The sequence below is a fragment of the Hibiscus syriacus genome, unplaced genomic scaffold, assembly GCF_006381635.1.
Source record: "Hibiscus syriacus cultivar Baekdansim isolate YM2019G1 unplaced genomic scaffold, ASM638163v2 tig00111398_pilon, whole genome shotgun sequence".
Lineage (NCBI taxonomy): Eukaryota > Viridiplantae > Streptophyta > Magnoliopsida > Malvales > Malvaceae > Hibiscus > Hibiscus syriacus.
The window spans coordinates 2,421,674-2,443,118 of record NW_024063081.1 but is presented as its reverse complement, the minus strand read 5'-3'; the positions used below and the strand labels follow the sequence as shown (position 1 = coordinate 2,443,118).

The window sequence follows — 21,445 nt, the reverse complement described above, 5'->3', positions numbered from 1 at the left end:
ATTCGAGACCTCAAAGAATAAATAGATATAATCCTACAATTCCAAATGAGAGTATGTTATAAAAATTTGTATAAAAAATGAATTTTAGAATAAATACCAAATTGAAAATCTTAGAAAAGCATTAACCAAAATAAAGTTATGATCTCATAATTTGAAGTCCTTAGGATTTTGAACTACTCTATCAAACACAAACGAAGAAACTGCCATCACGCAACCTCATAACCTGTTTTACATGTAGTTAATTATTACTATTTTAATTCCCAAAACAACGGCCTATTAGCTCAGTTGGTTAGAGCGTCGTGCTAATAACGCGAAGGTCGCAGGTTCGAGACCTGCATGGGCCACTCGTTATTGTTTTACCTTTAATTAGAAACGCTGCCGTTTTATACAAATATTCTGCCTATTATATATATGTTCGGGCCACTTCTCCGTAGGGTAATTGGGCTTCATCTTTCTTGCATATTGCGCTACACTCTTACCATTTGAAGGATTCTTTTTTAAAATTTTATTATCCTCAAACAAACATTTTAAAATTTTATTCAAAATAACATCTAATTTTTTAAAAAATAAATGACTTGAAATTTATAAAATAAGTGTGATTTTTAGAAAAATAAATTATTATTTTATTATTTCATTTTATATCACGCTATCACACACATATATAATATATTGACTAAACTTCAAAAAAAAAATATTGACAATGATCGATTCAAAATATTTTATTTTTCCAACAAAAATATATGAGTAAATAACGAGAGTTATCATGTAAAAAGAGTTATGACATACGTGGTATTCTTCTACTTTCATATTATTTTACTCTATTCCTGATGCATTTTCTCTTGGTGTTTATTCTTATTTTTTTTATAACTTCATTAAAAATAACCCGTCCATTCATTTCTCTCTTAAATTTGATTTCATATTGGTGATCATCATTTTTCAATTACAGCATATGAACAAAAGTAAAAGAGAAAAGCTGTTGAAACTGAATGAAACCTCAATTTAATTACCCTTCACATTTCTTTTTGGCTACGGTACACAATAGTTATCAAGCAAATTCATCAACAACTTATAAACACCCAGTCTTTATTATCATTACTATAAACAGTGTATATATATATATATATATATATATATATATATTCATCTAAACTGGGAAATACAGCCCCAAACGTTCCAAAACCATGCTTAGAAAATGTACCCTCCTCCATAGCATACATTATTTGCATCCCCTCCGTAAGAATAATCAGCTGCCGGTTGAGCTTGCATGGCGACATTAAGGCTGTTGCAATTACCACCATGCTGATAATAAGGATGATTCACCTGCTGTTGGTTCCACCCTAAGCCTTCATTCATCAAGTACTCATCTAACAAAGAAGCAGCATCTTCATACACAATAGCCAAGCATCGATTATCGTGCTCAGTCGGTCGACCGCCGTCTCATCTTTATCCGGTTGTCGTGGCTGCTGTTGTTATTCGACCTTTAGCATTTGAGTTTTTCTTTTTTGTTGCTTCTGAGAGGAGGACCTTTCCTTCTTGAAATGGGTTCTCCAATAGTTATTTATCTCATTGTCGGTTCTCCCTGGCAAGTATCTAGCAATCGTGGACCATCTGTTTCATTTCACATACAATTATGAACACCAAATAAAAATAAGATAGAAAATCAGAAGAAGAAGAAGCATTACTTGTTACCCCAAATGGCATGCAATTCAGCGATGATCCCTTCCTCCTGAGGTGTAATATGACCTCTCTTAAGACCAGGCCTTAGATAATTCACCCACCTAAGCCTGCAACTCTTCCCACTCCTATTCAAACCTGATATGTATATATATATATATTATCCAACTTAAATTGGCTAAATGATCTCAAAAATACACATGTAATTATATATATATATATATATATATATATATACCTGTAGATTTAGAGACTGAGCTCCATCTTCCTTCACCATGCAAGTTTACATATTCAGTCATGAACTTATCTTCTTCAGGAGTCCATGGACCTTTCTTCCATGCTTGTTTTGGAGCTCCCCAACCCATTATTTCCAACTATTATCACAAGTTTATACAACTACTTTCACTTCCTAGCCTTACCCTCTTATATATTCCCTCAATCATGTCGATTCCATTTTTTTAGTTCATTGATGATCTCATTATACCACTAAGACGACATCTTTCAATCAAACTTTTGGTTGAGTTCTTTTCCTTTGTCAATTATCCTCTTGGTTTAGAACAAGTGTTAAATGTCTAGGTGCTTACCAGCTCAATCTCTTGCAACTAATGAGAAACCAGCAAGTGTTGGATTATTGCACCATATAATTACATTTTATTTTGCATAGTACATGATTTAAATAGATACTTCAAACACGATATACTTGATCTTTTGTAAACTTTTTCTATTTTCTTTACTAATATCTTTCACAAATTAAAATATAAATATCATAAGTTACTTCAAATATAACTGCTATATAATTACGATTTTCTTTTAAAATAACGAAAATAAGTGTTATAACATAATAATTTGATTGCATCCTCAAATTGTTATAAATACACGCAACTGAAAATATATCTACGATGACAATTTAAATCTTACAAGTCACTAATGTCACTACTTCTTGATAATGATTTCTTAACACAACTCTAATTATATTACTCTGTTGTCTATTGTTGATGGGAAAAAGGAAAGTGCGGTGTTTTTAGCGATTCACTCTCTTATAATTTTAATAAAAAGTTGTATTCGATCTTTTAGTCGAGGGAAAGAGAGAATAATCAAATTGAAGAAGATGATGAATAGTCGAAAGTCATTTCCTCTCTAGCCCCTTACGGTGATTTATACACGGGCCTTTAGTATTGGTGTCAGGCATCGAGTGATGATAGTTATCTGTAGGTTGGTAGAATAAATATATATAACTATCAAATAATAAATTTAATTGACAGATGACAGAGACTTGCTAGTGATTATATCGATTGATTGTAATTAATCAGAAGATATAGAACTCTGAATTTTTTTAAAAAAGTTCTCAAAATTTGATAGATAAAACAATAATAACATAAAAAATCCAAAGAGATGCACCATCGATTATAAGAAAACCAACATGAATTTGTTGCATTGAAAGTTGAAGGTGGTATGTTTTCATTGTTTTATATATTATATTATTAAGACTATTTTGATCTTTCAAACTTGGAAGAGTGGGAATTAATGTCTTAACACTGGGGAATAAGCATGATAATATGTGGATTAATGTGGGGGGAAAGCTGGTGGGGATAGTGTTGTTTTGTTTGCTTGAAAATGGCTCACGGTGCAATCTTGGTGGAACACTTGTTGCCATAAACATTTCTTAATTGCATGCGTTAGAATTTGTTTAAGGGGTAAAGAATGTTCTAGGACGCCGTTTTGGGCAATGGGGTATTTGAATATATAATAAGGTAGGGTTCTTCATGACTCATCAATGCTACATTTGGTCTCCTTACGACCATATACTATATATTTTAACATATTTGGAATGTTAGGACCATAGTTTATTGGATTACGTCATTTTTTCTAATGAAGAATGCCTATATATAGGTATCGATGTATAAGGTTGAAAGTTAATAAATAATACAATAAACAAATTGAATCTTATATATTTTTCGTATATGTAGATATATAAATAAAAAATAATATATTAATAATTAATTAGTCTAATAAAATGATGTATTAAATTTTTTAAATTAAAATAAAAAATTCTTATAATCAATCGTTATAATAATATTAATTACCATTTGAATTAAATAATGTCTTTACATAAAAGATCTTATTTTAAAGCTAAAAGATCGAGGTTGGGGAGACGGTTGATTTGACTGTGGTGAAAAAGACCTCACAAAAGCAATGGTTTTGGTTCTTGTCTTTTTTAAGTCACAATTCAAATTAGAGATAGGTTAGGTATAGGGATTATTACTCCCCCCTTGGTTTCTTTAAGTGTATGTGGAGAGATTAATGAAGGGTTGCCTATATATAGCAATTCCCATGCATGTTAAACTTTCCATCGAGTCTTTATCTTTATCTTCTATTTATAAAGGCTACAAGATGTGTATTTTGTGAAAAGTCAAACTTTCACTTTCAAATTAATATTAAGGGAAATGGTGGACCCATAAATTAGATGATAATTTTGTTTATTATTCTCAAAAAGATAACATAAGAAACAATTCAATTAAAATAAAGTTGGTGTGTAAATACTAACATCTAAAACTAAATTTTGTAAAGATTAAAAGATAATTAGACTCGGAACTATACTAATATTTTTTTAAAACTTTTAATTGTAATTCTATTATAATATATATTAATTATTTTTTAGGTATAACGTAAACACACCAGGTAGATAACAAATACTACTTGAACTTAGGTAACCAAAAAAACATATCCTGAAAGACAAATCCTAGTGAAACACTTACACAACTAATATAGATTTGGTAATTTCTTCAAACCAAAATTCCCAAAAAGAAAAAGACAACATTTTATTGAACACTCCAAAACGGAAGCAAATATAACACAAGTAATGCAATAACGTCCTGAAACATAAAAGTCAATAAAAATACATTACGTCCTGCAAAAATCTGGAAAAAAGTAAACATACAAGACAAAATCAGACAACAATCAGTCCACTAATGAAGTTTTCTTTTCTACTTTGCTTTGCCATTTGGCAGCGCAGCTCCGGTTGGGTTGAGCTCATCCCAGGCTTCAATCCATGTGACCATCGCCTCAGCCAGCTTGTCGAAGTAAGGGTCAACTTTGCTAAGCTTAGCCTTCACCTGCTTAGCTAGTTCAATGTAGCACTTTTGAACCCTGGTGCAGTCCTTTGGAAGGGCAGCTTGTTGGAAGAACGGGATGATCTCTTCCTGCCAGAATATGCCCTTGTACTCCTTCCTTAGGTTCACAAATGGGTTGCTTGCTTTGCTGTGGTAGATGTAAGGTAATCCGGTCTTGACTCCGAGTCCCAAATGGTCGCAAATCACCTAAACAATTGTCCAACAGGGAAATGGATATCAGCCTACTATCAAATTTCTGCATGACATTCACCGAAAGTCAAAATTAATGATACCTTAGTGCACCAGCCAGCCCACATGTCGTCGTAGCGTCCGATCGGCTGACCATCACCCATGAGTCCAAAGTACATGGCAGGGCCGATCAACTCACGGTCAAAAGCCAAATTCATACCGCACATGGGGAACAAGGTGCCCTTTGGAATCGTTAGAATCGCGTCCACAAATCTGATTCATTCACAAGCAATATTAGTTAACCATCTGACGATTCTACGGAAAGGAACAAAAGGTGTTTCCCTTAAGTGAAAATTCGTTACCTGGTATTCCTCTCGAGAGGCTTCACAAGTTGAGTCGGTGCATCATAGTCGGGGATGTTTAGCCAAAGGCCATGAGAAACAGCAGTTGGAACACCCTCGCGGAGACTGAAGGGGTACCCACGGACAAAATCAGCACCATCTCTGTACGGATCATATAAGGTGTTGAAGAAGAAGGGAGTCGATGGGGACAGCAGATTCTTGATGTGTTGCTCCAGTGCATTGATAGCTTTGCCAGATGGGTCCTTAGCAACCTAAAAACATAAACAGCATGCAGAGTTACTTAAATTCTGAAGCAGACACAAAAGTACCAAATCATTTCGAACCATTATAGTCAGAATTAGTTAAAGAGGTGCAAAAATAATTCCACAAGTAGTTAACTGTTCCGATCTCGACTTCTAGATCACTGATTCACCATTTAGTAGGAATATATAAGAACATGAACAAATACACGCTTTCAAAATAAATCTAAAACATGTAGTTATCCGATTGAAACAATTAAAGGATTCAGTTTTTGACCAAAACAACAAAAACCCAGACCCAGATACCAAATAAAAATGTAAAGATCCAAAATTAGACTAAGATAACAAAAACGCTGAATCTAAAACATCACAATAAGATAGAAAAAGAAGAAAAATAACTTACAAAACAGTCGTCATCAATGGTAAAAATATACTTCTTCTTAGACACCATGTAGCCAAAGCAACGGCAAGCAGAGTCCTTGAAGGAAATGCAAGAGGCCTTAGGACCCAGAATCCTGTTAATATCATTCCTGTTGTAAAGTTCATAGTCAAAACCATCAGGAACCTTGATGGTTTTGGAAGGATCACCATCTTGAACAATGATGAGATGGTAAGGCTGAAAGAATGGCCTCCACATCTCAAGAAAGTCCAAGTTTCTTATAGTTGGTATCACAATGTCAAGCTCATCCTTCAGCTGAGGCACGGCCGGTGCTGCTGCTTGGGTTGCTGTTGCGGGCTCAACCATTGTCACTGCAAAAATATGAACGAAACAACAAAAAGAAAAGAGATTATGTTTTCATTCTTTCTTTTTGTTGAGAAAGACAGAGCAGAGGAAGGGGGAGATTCGGCGAGTATAAATGGAAGGAGAGAGTGGTGGGACGTGAGAAAAGAGCACGGCGTATAAAGGAGAGACGTGCAAGAGTTTTGCAGTGAATTACGACTTTTTCAAAGAGGCAAAAAGCCTGAATTTTAGCTCAAGACTTAGTTTTCGTTGGAATTTAAAAGGAGCAATTTGAAAAAAATGTGAGGTTTTGTTTTATTATGGTTATGTTCTGGTAAATTTAGATATTTTTTTAAAATGAAAAAATTTAAACATCTTTGCGATGTTTATGTGAATTCCAATCTACCATCTTGAGGAGATATGTTGCCATAAATGGAAAAAGCCCATTTATGTAATATATTTATTTTAATAATTTAAATATATATAAGATTATTATTTAATATATTAATTGTTTAATTATATTATTTATTTATTTTAATTTCAGATCCCTACAAAAATAAAATCAAAATTCATAAATATAACAAAATCATAAAAAGAAGAAAAAAAACTGAGATTCTAGCATAAATTTAATGAATTTGGGATGTTTTTCGATTGAATTTGAACACATAAAAATACGAAGCATTGGTCGTGAAATTGTAAGCTTTTGATGAATAACGGCCAACTCTCGATGATGACCAAATTAACTTTTAGAGAGAAGACACAGAGAACTTTTAAGAGAGAAAAAATGAAATATGATATTTAAATGCTTCGAAGATGATGTCGTTTCGAGGGGACTCTTTAAAACTCTAAAACATCATTTTGGATGTTCAACTCACTCTTTGATCCGACCCGTAATCAAGATCTGCATGTTTACGACTCTCTGGATAAATTACTCTCTATACTTGTATATATTTCAATTAAGCAAATTCATAAATTGCTATTTTTACCCTTTAATTTTAGTTTTGTTCAAATGGATTTATGCATATGTCTATTATTTTAGAAAAGTCAAGGTCTTCTATGTAGTATCCGATCTAGATTAATCGATCAATAGATCAGATATCAGTAATTAATTCAAAAAAAATGTCAAGGTGAAGAAAAATATTAAGGTTGTATACAAATAGTTTAATACTTTTAATGATGTTAGAGTTATTGCTCAATTTTTTCTTAGATCGGGTCACGAAGTTACAATCAAGATAATAGTAAAAGTGTGAGGCCGATAAGGCGGGCTAAGTGAAACATGAGAAAATAACTTCAGTGATCAAAATGCCTTATAATATACGATTTTAATCAATTTTTTTGGATTTGCCAAAATGATTAGTCGAAGTTCGTGTTGCGATTTATTCCAAGTTCGTTACGATAGTCGAAGTTTGCGTTGCGATTTATTCCAAGTTCGTTGCGATAGTCCAAAATCGCAACGACGATATTGCATTTGTTTCTTAAGAATTTTCTCTAAAAAGATAGTATTCGCGCGGACGTGTCGAAGACACGTATTACCACGACCCGAAACGAGACGGACGGCGGCAGTGGCGGCGCACGAGAGTCCCTCTTGTTCTCTATCACTCAACAAGGAAGTGGGAAAGCCAAACCTTAAATACCATTCCCAATAGTGTTTCCAATACTATGTGGGATTGAGCATTACCAACAATTGTTCCCAATACTATGTGGGATTGAGCCTTAAATAGTGATATTATTTTTGAATGTTTTGCTTAAAATTGTAATAATCCTAATTGATTGTAGATTGACTTTTAATTATGACATATTTAATCGTATAATACTAATGCAATTAGTTGTTGTTTTAGTTGTTTTAAGGTGCATGATTGTTAATTGTTTCCTGAATAATCACATTGTATTGGAAACAAGTGTTGGTAATGCTCAATCCCATATAGTATTGGAAACACTATTGGGAATGATATTTAAGGCTTGGCTTTCCCACTTCCTTGTTGAGTGATAGAGAACAAGGTGGACTCTCGCGCGCCACCGCCGCCGCCGTCTGTCTCGTCTCGTGGTCGTGGTCGTGGTCGTGGTAATACGTGTCTTTGACACGTCCGCGCGAATACTATCTTTTTAGAGAAAATTCTTAAGAAACAAATGCAATACGCGATTTACATATTCGCATTGCGATAGTCGACTATCGCATTGCGGTTTACATATTCGCATTGCGATAGTCCAAGTTCGCAAGTTCGCGTTGCGATAGTCCAAGTTCGCATTGCGATAGTCGACTATCGCATTGCGATTTACATATTCGCATTGCGCTAGTCGAAGTTCGCGTTGCGAATTAGAAAACTGATTTGCGATACCGGAGATTAGGGTTTTGATGAAATACCACATGTTACGTGTAACATATTTTGTATTTTTTCACAGTTAATTTTTTCCATCTGTCGGTGATTTTTTTTCTTTTGGAATTTTCAAATAAATCTTAATATTTTTTAAAATTTTAAATAAAAGTAAATTTTTTAAAAAAAGATTTAATTAATATTTTTTTAAATGAGTGCATCATCAACCTTGAGCCTTAATTGTATAATAAAATTACCTAACATGAAAGAAAATGTGTGTATTCACATGTCCCATGTGAAATCGCATTCAATGAACCTTGGTTTGGCAGAAATGCAACCTTTGGCTGGATTAGGGAACTTTCCACTTTAGACCCAAAACAGGGTTCCATAGCTACTTAAACAAACTTTGATTTCAATTTAAAAGGAAAAAGAGAAGCCATGGTTAAATGAAATCTGTGACTTAAGAAGCCCATTAACTCTGTGAGTGCGAATTTAAAATACTGTCGGTTAATAAAAAGTTAAAAAAATAGTTGTAATTTAAAAAATTATGAAAAGAGTTATATTTTAGAGTAAAATATATAATATTTTAGATTAAAATCGAAAATATTACATTTTTTATAAGAGTTAATGTCAATTCCATAACTATTTCGGTTGTAATTTAAAAAAAATACCGTCAAGATTTTCTTTATTGTAACTGAAATTATTACCAATTGTGTAACTATTTAGAGTAGATAAATAATATTTTAGATTAAAACTCGCGACAATGTAACATTACCAAAATTATTATGGGTAAAGTACACAAATGGTCTCATGACTATAGGACACTGCTTTGTTGAGTCCCTCGACGATTAAAAACTATAAAATGATCTCCCAACTATTGAGTGATTTTTGTTAAGTCCTCTTACTATTAAAAGTCACAAAATGGTTATACGACAATTCATATGTTCCAAACTCATTTTTTCTCGTTAAAAAACCTAGTGATGTATACTGACACTATCGTTGCTTTCAAGCATTGACTCGACAATATAATGTTTTAAGCATTGGCTCGATGACATGATGTAAGCACAAATTTGATCGATAAAATATAGCTCAAAACGGTTATAGGATCATATTTTATCATATCCCAGTTAACATCAAGCTCAGACAACCATAAATTCTTTAACGAAAAAGGATGATTTTAAAACATATGAATAATCGAGTGATCATTTTATAACTTTTAAAAGTTTGAGGACTCAACGAAGCAACGAACTATAGTCGATGAACTATTTTATAATTTTTAATAATCGTGTACTCAACAAATCAACATCTTATCTTATAGTAAGTGGACCATTTGCATAGTTTACATAATTATTATTAATTATATAATTTTTTAAAATTAAACATAATAATATTTTATGTTAAAACCTATCCTAAATTAATCTTAAAGTTAGGCCACCACGCAACATAAATATGAAGCTTTGAACAATACCAGTTTGTATGGTAAAAGTGTATTTTAAACCCTTGAAATCTCTCTGTGTATATAGATATATCTTTATACTCCTTGAATTAGAAAGGACTTAAGGGTGTTGGTTGGGGAATGTGAAATTTCTATGGGAATGGAATCTACATTCTCTCGTTTGGTTGGTCGGGAATGTCATTCCCGGTAATCTTACATTACTAATAGTGAATTTCTTGAGATATATTACCGGGAATGTCATTACCTCCCTTTTCTTAGGTATTGTTGGATTACCGATGTTTTGGACTAAAATGCCCTTAAATTTATCATTGAATAATAAAAATTTTACGAAGGTTAAATTACAAATTTATCCTTAAACAATTTTAGATTTACAAAAAAAAATCTATAATTAAAATTTTATATGAAGTACAGGGATTAAAATAAAATTTTACCCTTTCATTAAACATTTTTATTCCTTTATTCAATAATCTTTTATTCCTTTAACCAAACACGGTAATCTTACATTCCTGCTAAACCAACCAAACACAAAATACAACATTCTCAGTAATCCTATTCTCTGGTAATCTTTTATTCCCACTGGTAATCTTATATTCCGTGAACTAACGCATCCTAACTTAAAAGGTTTCAGAAATGGATCTTAGAAAAGGAAATATAAGAGATTATCATAGCTTTGATATTTATATTCCCAAAGCTTAATTCCAGCATTCACATAACTCATTTTTCAAGTTTTATTCTCTTCCCCTTTCATCACTGTTAAACCCCATACAAGAAGACATCCGTATCTTCTCCAGCTCCAATTTTTTAGTGAAAAATTAAGTCGTTTATACCGTTAGCCACCAAACCCCCAACAGCCAAACATGCTTGCCGTCTTCTCTAACATGTCCGATCAAGCATAAATAATAAATAGCTCCAGCTGAAGTGAGGCAAAAACTCCAGCTCACAAAACTTGTTGTCTCTTCTGTACATACATGATACATCTGTTTTCTGTCAGTATGACGAAACCCTAATGTGCAGTCCATTTGGTGCTTCAACTCTCGGGAATTTTATCAGTTTTTCTCCCCCTACTTCTTCCCATCTGCACTCAAACAAAAATCCCATTAATTTAAGCTCATTTTCTTTATTTTTTGTATATTAAACAGTGATTTATTAAGGCTATTACCTGTATCTAGTTACAAAATAATGAAGAAATGTGGAAATTTCTGCAATTCCTAGTTCCTTTCCTGGACACTGCCTGGTCCCTCCTCCGAATATCAGGAAATTGCTTTGAGATTCCAAGCTCTTGTCCTGGATATTCCATCAATCTTTTCAGATTCTTTCATAGATAAAAATAAGCCAGGGAATTATTGATTACTACTAACCATCCATCTCCAGGGATTGAAGGTTAATGGATCAGGATATGTTAATGGATCATAGTTTATCTCTCTTGTATATACATAAATTCTCCAGCCTCTAGGAATAACAAATCCTGGGAAAATAACAGCAAAATGGAATATTGAAGATCAAGTTGTTTCGGTGTTATTGAATTAGAAGGTTAAAAAGGTAGGAACCAAATGGAATTATACCACACTTTATAAGTATTCTAATGCTCACCATTTAGTTCCATTTCTTCAGTAGTTTTCCTCAAAACTCCATTACCAATGGTAGCTAATCTTGAAGTCTCAAAAAATGACCTGCATCGCAAAAGAAGCATAGCAAGTCAGTGAACTTCTCTTTAAAAAAATTAATGATTAGAAAGAAATGGTTTGTCTGAAAAAAAAGAAAACAAGTTTCTTACAGCTCTGGTAAACTTCATTGGCTTAAGATCATTCCATTCAATTGGATCCTCTGCTCTTTTTCTTTCTCTAGTTGCCATATGTTCTTTCTGAAATATTTGTCAATAACAAGTAAAAAAACCCAGGAACAAAGATACGAAGAAACAGTTCCAAGTTGAAGACTAAGATGTCATCACTCTTTCTCTTTGTTACTTACTCTTAGCTCTTCAAGAACTCTTGGATGATCATGGAGATACTTGACGGCCATCATCGATGTAGTCGAAACAGTCTCGTAACCGGAATACAAAATCGTGATTATTTGATCAATGATCTCGGCATCACTAAGTTTGTGTCTATTACTAGTATCTTTTCTCATCAAGTACCCTAGCATGTCCTTGTGGGAATCTTCAGAATCTCTTCTCTCTTCTATCAGTTCTAGTATTCTTAGAATAATTTTCCTTGCCTGCAAATCATGGTGAAAACATATCAATCTAATTAAACTATAAACTCCAATGAGAGACTACATATAAGAGTTGAAATGCTTGTCGATTTCACCTGAAGCCCACGTAGATAATTCGTATCGGGAAGATTGATAGGAAATGATAGGGTCCCCAACACCAATTTAAAGAACTCAGGCATGAATTCTTGAGCTACAGAAATGGATTCAGCAGTGGCAATTTGCTTAAGTGATGATAAAAATGCCATCTATAACAAAATATGAGATTAGAAACAGAGGAATTATGAGCAACAAGACCTGGTATTTGTATGAATTTGAATGTGATACAAACCTCTTTGGTCTTTTCTTGTATGTCAATGGCTTTGTTGTTCCAATCACCGAGGAAAGTTCTCATGAATTCATCAATTTTAGGCAAGAGTTGTTCTTTGATCATAGTGGGGTTAATGAGGGCAAGCTAAGCTCCTCTCATTAGCTTATGAGTGGAGCCATGGACAGCTGCAATGTTGCATTTCCCCAAGATATCAAGCATGGATTGTGGGTAACCAGGAACAAGGCCTTTGGCTTCATTCATTAGGATATATCTATTGAGCTCTGGATCCATGGAAACCGCCGTAGGACACCCCAGTATATGGGATTTGAAGAAACTGCCATACCTGTTTGTAAAAGAGAAGCAAAGCACACAAAATCAGAATATCAACTAGCTTTGGCAGCCATTGCAGAAAGGAATAAGCTAAAAAGTAACGACCTTGCTCTTTGTTTTTTCATAAAGTTAGGACCTTGCTTGAGAAACTCAGTGGTTTCGCCAAAGATTGGCCAACCCATGGTACCAGGGGGCAACCCTTTCTTGCTGTATCTCAACTCTTTCCATCTCAACAAAGCAGCGCATATGAAAACGACCAAAACAAACAACCACCCCAATATCACCATGAAAAGAGCCATTGTTTTCTTCCGTGAAGCTCTGCAAATGGGTTATGGGTTGCTTCCTCATAAGTCTAAATAGGCAAAAGGGTGCGCGCGCGCGCGCACACACACATATAGGCCTGTATACCACTCCCAAAGTCCCACCCACCCCTCTCTATGTATAGTCATTGACAGATAAAAGGCATAGGCCGAACCATGCAGCTCCATTAGGAAGGGACCCTACCCGTAAGCATTTTTTAGATCTTCCCTCTAAGCAGCTAACCCTCTGGACTAAACCATAGATGAAACATGTAACTAATTGGGTCAAAAGGTAAAAAAGAGAGGAAGGGTAGGAAAATGTGTTAAGAGGGGAAGAAGCACATGCACAGCACCCCATTGGACCTAAAAGTATATATATATATATATATATATATATATATATATAAAAGCTGAGTTCCAAAGCCCCCGTGTTTCACATGTCTGTACACATTTGTCCATGGATATACAATATATATATTTGAATAATATGTGATAAGTAAAAAGAGATTATCTATTCAAAGATAATTCTCAACCTTTCGAGATTGAACGCTTACATTCTTGATATCTATAGTGCTCGAATCCGGATACTCAAGAAATAATAACAATTCATTTACCACTGAGGTCACTTGGTTCATGTCATGGATATACAATAAAACCTGCTAAAAGACACCCTCTTGGTTACCATGTGAATAAGTGAAGAGAGGGGTTTGGTTCCATTGTAACTTCTAGTTTCAAGCTTTGACTGTAATTCCTGGAAAACTATACTATTTGGAATTTGGACTCTTCTTTTCCATGTTTCAAATTGATTCTTGTCTTGTTTGTCTTCAGGGTTTTTTTTTTCCAACATAGATAAAAAAAAAATACTTGGTAAGGCAATAGTATTCCTTACCAAGTATTCACTGCTAGATTAATTCAATGAACGAGTTGAATTCTTTCGCTTTCTTTTGATTAATACGATGCGCACAGTACTTTTGGACTTTTCTCTCATAAGGATCTTCAAATTCAGGTTTAGTATATTAATTGAATACCGATTTTGGTAATTTTTAACTTTGATAACTAATTCTTTAAAACCACTTTGGTACATGAAGTTGAAATATATATGGAACTGGTACTATGATACTAATGGAATTCAACAACTCATCAAGGTTGATAAATAATAATGAATGCGGCGTCTATATTTGATATTAATCAGTGGCATACTTCATAATCTAAATTGGTTGATGAAATATCATGTCAGTATATGCATTAATTTAAGTATTAAATTGATTTTTTTTTTTTGTAAAGTTAGACTTAAAATATATTTAAATAATAAATGATGAAATAGTCATTGTGAGAATGATAAAATTATTGTATGTTGACACTAAAGACTGAGGTTCAAATATGATAAATCATATCTCCTTTGTCAAATTTACAATGGTCAAATAAATAAACAAATGAGACTTTATTTTGTTAACATTATTATTGTTGCAACATATGGGGGGCATAAACTTAAATTTATTTATGCGCATAATAAAATTAAAATATCAAATTTTAATTTTTACAAATTAAGAATCAATGTCTAATTTATTTCATTTTGAAATGGATGAAAATCAAATAAGTATTTATAAAAAAATTAGGATTTAATATTAACATAAATGTAAGAAGTATACGAACGAAAAATTTGAGTTAAAATCTAATTTATCTAATTTAAAACTATAAAAAACATAAAATAGATCAAAATTTTAAAAGCGTACAAGGGATCAAGACTTAATTTGTTTACTTAACATACTAGAGATTTAGAAAATAATTGAATTACAAAACTTTGAGATCAAAACTCTGTTACTCTGAAATTCATTTTCAAGGAATTTAAGTCGTTTCTTAGGTGAGTTTGATTAATTTTACTATTACTATGAACTGACCTTACTAATTATTATTTATCATTCAAACAATCTTTTCATTACCTTGTGTAAACATCTATGGCTATTAGTGGTCAATTTAATCTTGACATAGCAAATGTATATATTTTTACACATTATTAATGCATAAGATATTAACTTTTAATTTTAAAATTAAAATTATTTTTAACATACCATCAAGATATTAAAAAAAATCATATTTTTAAAAATGTAGAAAATAAAATGATCAAAGAAAATCTTTAAAATGTATATATTTTGGAGGTATGCATTAAGACGACATACTTAGCTACACTAATCACATCAATTCACCAAAGAAAGATTGTGGGTTTGGAATTTTGCTAATACATTACCTTTCAATATATACTTTTTTGTTTGTATGGAAGATCTTTATATATTTTTTTTTCTCTTTCTTGAATTGATTGGAAATTGTAATATGAATAGGTATGGGACAACAAATCCGACCATTGCCCTGAATCTGCTTAATTTGCCGAAATTCAAGGTAAAACATGTTCTAATCTTTCAAATAATATATCATAAAGTTTCATTATTAGGGCATCGTATAACTACTTTAATCCTTATGTTAGGGGAAAATGTGTGCCTTAAAACAGTTTAATGGCCGCATTCAAACTTGGAATAAACCCAACAACACTGATTTTGATATTACGTAATTTTGATGAAAATGGCTTCTGGTGTTGTTAAATAATATTATTTTGGTGGTAGTGTGAGGAATGTCATTGGGAGGTGTGCAGCTAAGATGATCCTTTTGTCATCGAAACATGAATGAATACGAAATTCTGCTTTGTCATTAATTAATTAACTACTAAATGACTGCCGCCGGTGGTAGCATAGGATTGAAATAAAACCGGTTTCCACTGTGTTTCATGTCAGAAAAAGGTTCCAAACATTAATAATTTGGAAATTGTTCTCTCTTTAATTTTGATGAAATTGAAGTTTTGACCTCCTCCTCCCACTATAGTAAGGGGTGTGTAAAATTACCCGATCCAGTTAATTTGACCCGTCGACCTGGATTTAAAAAAATCGGGTAATTCTCTAAAAAAAATTATCTGGCCGGGTCGGGTACCCGGCCCGACATTTCCCGGATCGGGCCCGAGTCACAAAATCTAGTTTTTCCAGGTATCCGGTTACCCGAGTACCCGGTTAGTTTTTATTTTTTTTATTTTTTTTATATATAATTATATAAAATATAATGAATTATTTATATTATGGATTATTATATTTTGAATTTCAAACTTTTAAATTTTATGTTCGGATATTAGAGTATGTAATTTGAAGTTTCGAATATTTAAATTTGTGTATATATTTTTTTAATTAATAATTTGAAAATAAAAAATTAAAAACCGGGTATCGGGTACCCGATTCCCGAGTACCCGCAAAATCCGGGTACCCGTAACATCCGGGTCGGGACACGGGCCGAGAAATCGTCGACCCGGAAGTTCCGGGTACCCGAAATTCCGGGTACCCGGATTTGCACACCCCTAACTATAGGTAAAGTTGGCAGAGTAATTAGTTCAAAATTATTTTTTGGCTATATGATTAGTGATAAATTATCTAAGTTTTTTCATTATTTATTATAGTAGATTAAAATCTTATTATGTGAGTATGACGAATTTTCTAAAATCCAATATAATTTTTTTTTTAAATTTATCGTCTAGATATTACGAGTCTTAATAAAAAATTATATTTTATGAAATTTATTCATGAAACTCGTCATACCCATATAACAAGTTTCAAATATATATATTAAGAATATGCAATTAGTGGATTAGAAACTTGTTACGTGTGCATGATTATTTTCATAAAATATGTTTTTTGTTAAAATTCATCGTGTGCACCTGATGAGTTCAAAATAAAAAATATATTTTATGAAATTCGTCAAGTCCACGTGATGAATTCTGATAAAAAAATATATTTTATGAAATTCATCATGTTCACATTTGACGGGTTTCTAATTCACTATAATAAATAATAATTTATCACCAACCGTATTGCCCTAATTCCTTTTCCCGCACATAATATTTTCCTAATTTTATCTAATATTATACTCTCTACTTAGAGTTACAAGTATTTGATTTTTTTAAACATTGTCTTTTAAAATTATTTTTAAAATAAAATGAGAAACCACTTATTTCATGATTTTATTTTTTACTCCTTTTATTTTAGACGAAAAATCATAGAAAATAGATCAATAGACGTGAAAAAAAAAGATAAACAGATTGAAAAATACGATGAATAATCGTTTTTGAGTGAAAGTGTTTTTGAGAGAGAGAGCGCACTCACACTTCTGTTTTGCATAGTATTTATATATATATATATATATATATATATATATATATGCTTTTAATGTTAGTGTTAAATCCAGAATGATGATGATTATTTATAAGTCGATAAGATGAATATACATTATTGTTATATATTATATATTTAAATTGTGATGAGATCGATAACAATTATATTAAAAGATTATAACTATGCATTAGCAGATGTTGGTTCAAGTGATAAACAGCTTGATATCGCTTAAGCAAAATTTCGAGTTTAAGCCATTGTGTATGCAGAAAATTCTTACTGGAAGACTCATCCACTAAAGCTAGGTATACGACGCGGGTTGATCCGGATTAATCAAGACGAAACCTTAGAACCAATAGAGAAAAAACATAAAACTATGTATAAAATATAAATTTTCGAATACTTCTGAAGATATAACATTTAAATAAAATCATCAATCATGGTCCTCCTCATGCTAGTTGTAAGTGTTGAGCTTATTCAAAAATTGCCTAAAAATACCCCACTGCTATATCAACTATCTTTTTGTCATTTCCCCTCTTAAGATTTTTTTTAAACACCCTGAAATTCAAACCCATATCTGTAATGTGGACGGAAATAAATAATCTTTCAAATTTTAGTAGTTTCAGGGTTTAGGGTGATGAGCAGTAATGAGTCAGGGGTGCCGGGGGAAATGGTAAGCGGTGGCAGCGGCTAAAATATAGAGAAGAATGTGATGAAGGGAGAAGAATGTGATGAAGGGAGAAAAACTTTAATATTAAAAAATAAAAAATAATTAAAAATCAAATCATATGTCATTTGTTCATTAAATAACTGATTTTTAACAGACGTAAAGATAAAAAAATTAGAATAATTATAAGATGAAAAATTGTTAAATACCTAAAACAGAAAAGAATTGAACAATTTATTCTACTATAGACAAGAAAATAGAAAACAGAGGACCCAAATAGCAGAGAAAATAAATATAATAAAGACGAGTGTGTTTGTGGGGTTAAATCAGACGATGATTGAGTGCACGTGTGGTTACTGGCACATGTTTTTATTCAGTGACTTTTGTCTCTTTGCCTTTTTCCTTTCTCATATTATTTTTCAGTAACAATAGAATATAATATAAAAACAACGAATGTTTTATAAGCATATATTAAAATTTACTGGAATCTCAAATAAAAAAGAAGTCGAGAATATCCCCAAATAAATAGGGTAATTCTAATATACGATAATCTTAATATATGATTAAGGAAAGATTTTATCAGAATTATTAATATTTTTATAACATTTACTGTAAAGCGATACCTAAAACATTATTTTTTTATCGGAAATATTAATTTCGTTACCTAATTGTTTAGTATAAAAAATAATATTTTAAGTAGCAATATTAACATTTTTGATAGAAAAATAATGTTTTAAGTAACGCTTTATCGGAAGTGTTGAAAAAATATTAACATTTCCGGTAGTTCATTTCTTTAACTGTATATTAAAATTGTCGTACCTCAAACATCCCCAAACAGTATAATTTTATTGTATGAGAGTCTTAATATATGGTTAAATAAAGTTCCTACAAAAAAATATTAATATTTTTTTAACCTGAATGATCGGATCTGCGTCAGTTCGACTGTGTTGGGGTCCCTTTCGTCTTTTCATTTTCACCTTTATTCTCATTCTTTATCTCATTCCCTATTTACCAGCGGTTAAAATTCTCCATTTGATTCCATAAAGCATAGATAGGTCAAAGTTTCCCCCCTTCCAAAAGAAAATCCCAATTTTATTTTGATATGCCCTTTCTGATTTGATTTCAAGGGGAGTTGCATGAAGTAAAATGGAGGGGATAGGGATAGCGGCAGCGGGGAATGCGACAATTGGGAGGTCACGTGTGGCGGTCCCATCCTCTTTCTTTCTTCCACATATCAACATATTACTCGCATCGCCTTTTCCTTTTAAACCCTCAAAGCATAGACATATAGTGATTTACAAAAACAATCGACTCATTTAGGATGTTTGAGAAATTAGATAATATGAATGATATACTATTAGTAGAAACTCGTGTAGATCATCTTATGTCTATTATCCGCTACAATAAGAGTATGCATATAATGACTCAGAAACAAACCTCTGAAGGAAAAACTTAGATCAACCAGAGACAAAAAAAGACATACGAATATGAGGAGTAATAAAACACCATAACAACAGAAAAGAAAAAGAACTAAAAATCTACTCCAATTGAACCATCATTCTCAATGTTCCTCCAGGAGGAAGCCGATATCTCATATCTTCTATCGGGACAACGAAAACGAGTAAGATGATCTTCCTCGATGGATTGATGCCACAAATGAGCACAACACTGAATAAGTTCTTCTGTCCCACAGTTTTCAAGGAGAACGACAACACTAGGTCCACCAAGTGACGAAGATAGAGGGCGGCAACAAGAGACCACATAATTGCAAAAGGCCGCTGTGGTTAACTTATAGGTTACGAGCAATGCTTTTGATAGCAAAAGGCCAATCGATCCAATACAATTGCATCTACTTTTTTTAATATAAAATTATAAGAGTGAATGAATCTGAAAATTAATCGGTTCCTAATCATTCAATACGAGAAGACTCTGACGTCACTTGATAAATGTAAAATTAATTCTATATAAATTTTATAATATAATATTTATCATGTCAAACCATCGAGAACAACAAATTAGATACATAAATGTACTTGAATTTATCAGTAAATAAAAAATCTTGAATCTTAATCTTGAAACATCAAATCTTTAATTTTAATCTTCCAAATTAGCACACAAATATTTTAGAGAAAACATTATTACTATTTTGAAGATGAAATATTAGGAAAAAAAATAACTCATGCGTACTTTAAAGACTATAATCTTAATAAATAAATTAGCACATTAATTTTAATTTCTAATCATTCCATCTTCAATTAGAAAGTATTTATTTGAGTACCCACATATATATGATTCACACATTATATCATTATTGAATTCAATTAATTTTAGTGGTATTAGATCACTAATCATTTTATGAAAATAAATAACTTATAATTATTTACTTATTATATATATCAAGTCTATATAATCCAACAAATTTGACTTTACTAAGGTATTGAATCTTAATTTTATTCGCAAAATTCCATCCTTGAATCTTAAATGATTTGTTCCATTGTCAAAGCCTAATTATTCCTAGGAAATCCCTCTTCAATGTACTCATGGTTTTCTCTGATATAACACTAACAAAAGCATCACTCTTTCTCTTGGTTACCAGCAAAAATAATTTGATTTAGTTTTTGTCACGAATTAATTGAGACCCCTTCCATTAGGTTACCAGCAAAATCTCCTCCAATTGCACTCTCGAAGCAACAAACATGCATTCTTGCTTAAATAATGCTACAATTGAGGAATTAATCATCAATGTTTCAAGCTATGTTGATCGGTCTTATCATCGTCATATCATGTTTTTCTTCCAATATATTTACATTTTAATAATAAATATTTATTTATATATAGTTCACTAAAAAATAATATTTCTTTATTTAAATTAAAATTAATTTTACATATTTTTATAATATTATATTATAAATGAAAGTTTGGTTTAATGATAACCTTGAAAATTTAATGATATCACTGTAAAAATAAAATAATATAAATAAGATAAATTTTATCATGTAATGAAAGAATCATTTGGTTTAAAGGTAAAATCGTCTTGATTAGTGTAATTCTATCAGTGCTCGTTAAAGAAGGGAGAAAGAAAGAATATAAACCATCGTCAATTTTTTTTCCAATTTCATGTGGAATTGACTTTATATTCTTTGCATTTCTAAGTGATAAATGTTAAAATGAGAGAATCTTTATACTTGAAATCTATGTTGACATGTATAAATAAGGTGAAGAATGTCAGATTAAATTTGCAGCAGAAAGAAAGCCATAATCTAAATGGAAAGAACAAAGATTACAAAAGAGAGAGAACAATTGATGGCATAAAATATTATTCTCAAAGTTATAAGGTCTAAGCTGAAGATATACAAAAGAGTTAGCACC

The 21,445-nt window shown here is 31.8% G+C and overlaps 2 protein-coding genes, 1 non-coding gene and 1 pseudogene across 5 annotated transcripts; 1 reads left to right on the top strand and 3 right to left on the bottom strand.

Moving 5' to 3' along the window:
• Positions 1 to 270: 270 nt before the first annotated feature.
• On the top strand, positions 271 to 344 carry TRNAI-AAU. Its single transcript has one exon. It is a non-coding gene; the product is annotated as a tRNA-Ile (tRNA).
• Positions 345 to 1,437: 1,093 nt separating this feature from the next.
• On the bottom strand, positions 1,438 to 2,047 carry LOC120161374 (transcription factor MYB59-like). Its single transcript, XM_039171654.1, has 3 exons — positions 1,913 to 2,047; positions 1,683 to 1,812; positions 1,438 to 1,608 (listed from the first exon to the last, which is right to left on the bottom strand). Exons 1-3 carry the CDS (start codon positions 2,037 to 2,039, stop codon positions 1,470 to 1,472), a joined length of 396 nt encoding a protein of 131 aa, XP_039027585.1. The 5' UTR covers positions 2,040 to 2,047; the 3' UTR covers positions 1,438 to 1,469.
• Positions 2,048 to 4,518: 2,471 nt separating this feature from the next.
• LOC120161373 (UDP-arabinopyranose mutase 1-like) lies at positions 4,519 to 20,667 on the bottom strand. 3 transcript variants are annotated; one of them, XM_039171652.1, is made up of 6 exons: positions 20,654 to 20,667; positions 14,188 to 14,191; positions 5,978 to 6,379; positions 5,333 to 5,586; positions 5,078 to 5,243; positions 4,519 to 4,991 (listed from the first exon to the last, which is right to left on the bottom strand). In XM_039171652.1, exons 3-6 carry the CDS (start codon positions 6,317 to 6,319, stop codon positions 4,659 to 4,661), a joined length of 1,095 nt encoding a protein of 364 aa, XP_039027583.1. In that variant the 5' UTR covers positions 6,320 to 6,379; positions 14,188 to 14,191; positions 20,654 to 20,667; the 3' UTR covers positions 4,519 to 4,658. The 3 variants fall into 3 exon arrangements, with proteins under 3 accessions (XP_039027583.1, XP_039027582.1, XP_039027584.1); XM_039171651.1 differs by lacking the exons at positions 14,188 to 14,191; positions 20,654 to 20,667 and having other exon boundaries at positions 5,978 to 6,422; XM_039171653.1 differs by lacking the exons at positions 14,188 to 14,191; positions 20,654 to 20,667 and having other exon boundaries at positions 5,078 to 5,246; positions 5,336 to 5,586; positions 5,978 to 6,422.
• LOC120161375 lies at positions 10,998 to 13,277 on the bottom strand (annotated as a pseudogene).
• Positions 20,668 to 21,445: the final 778 nt, after the last annotated feature.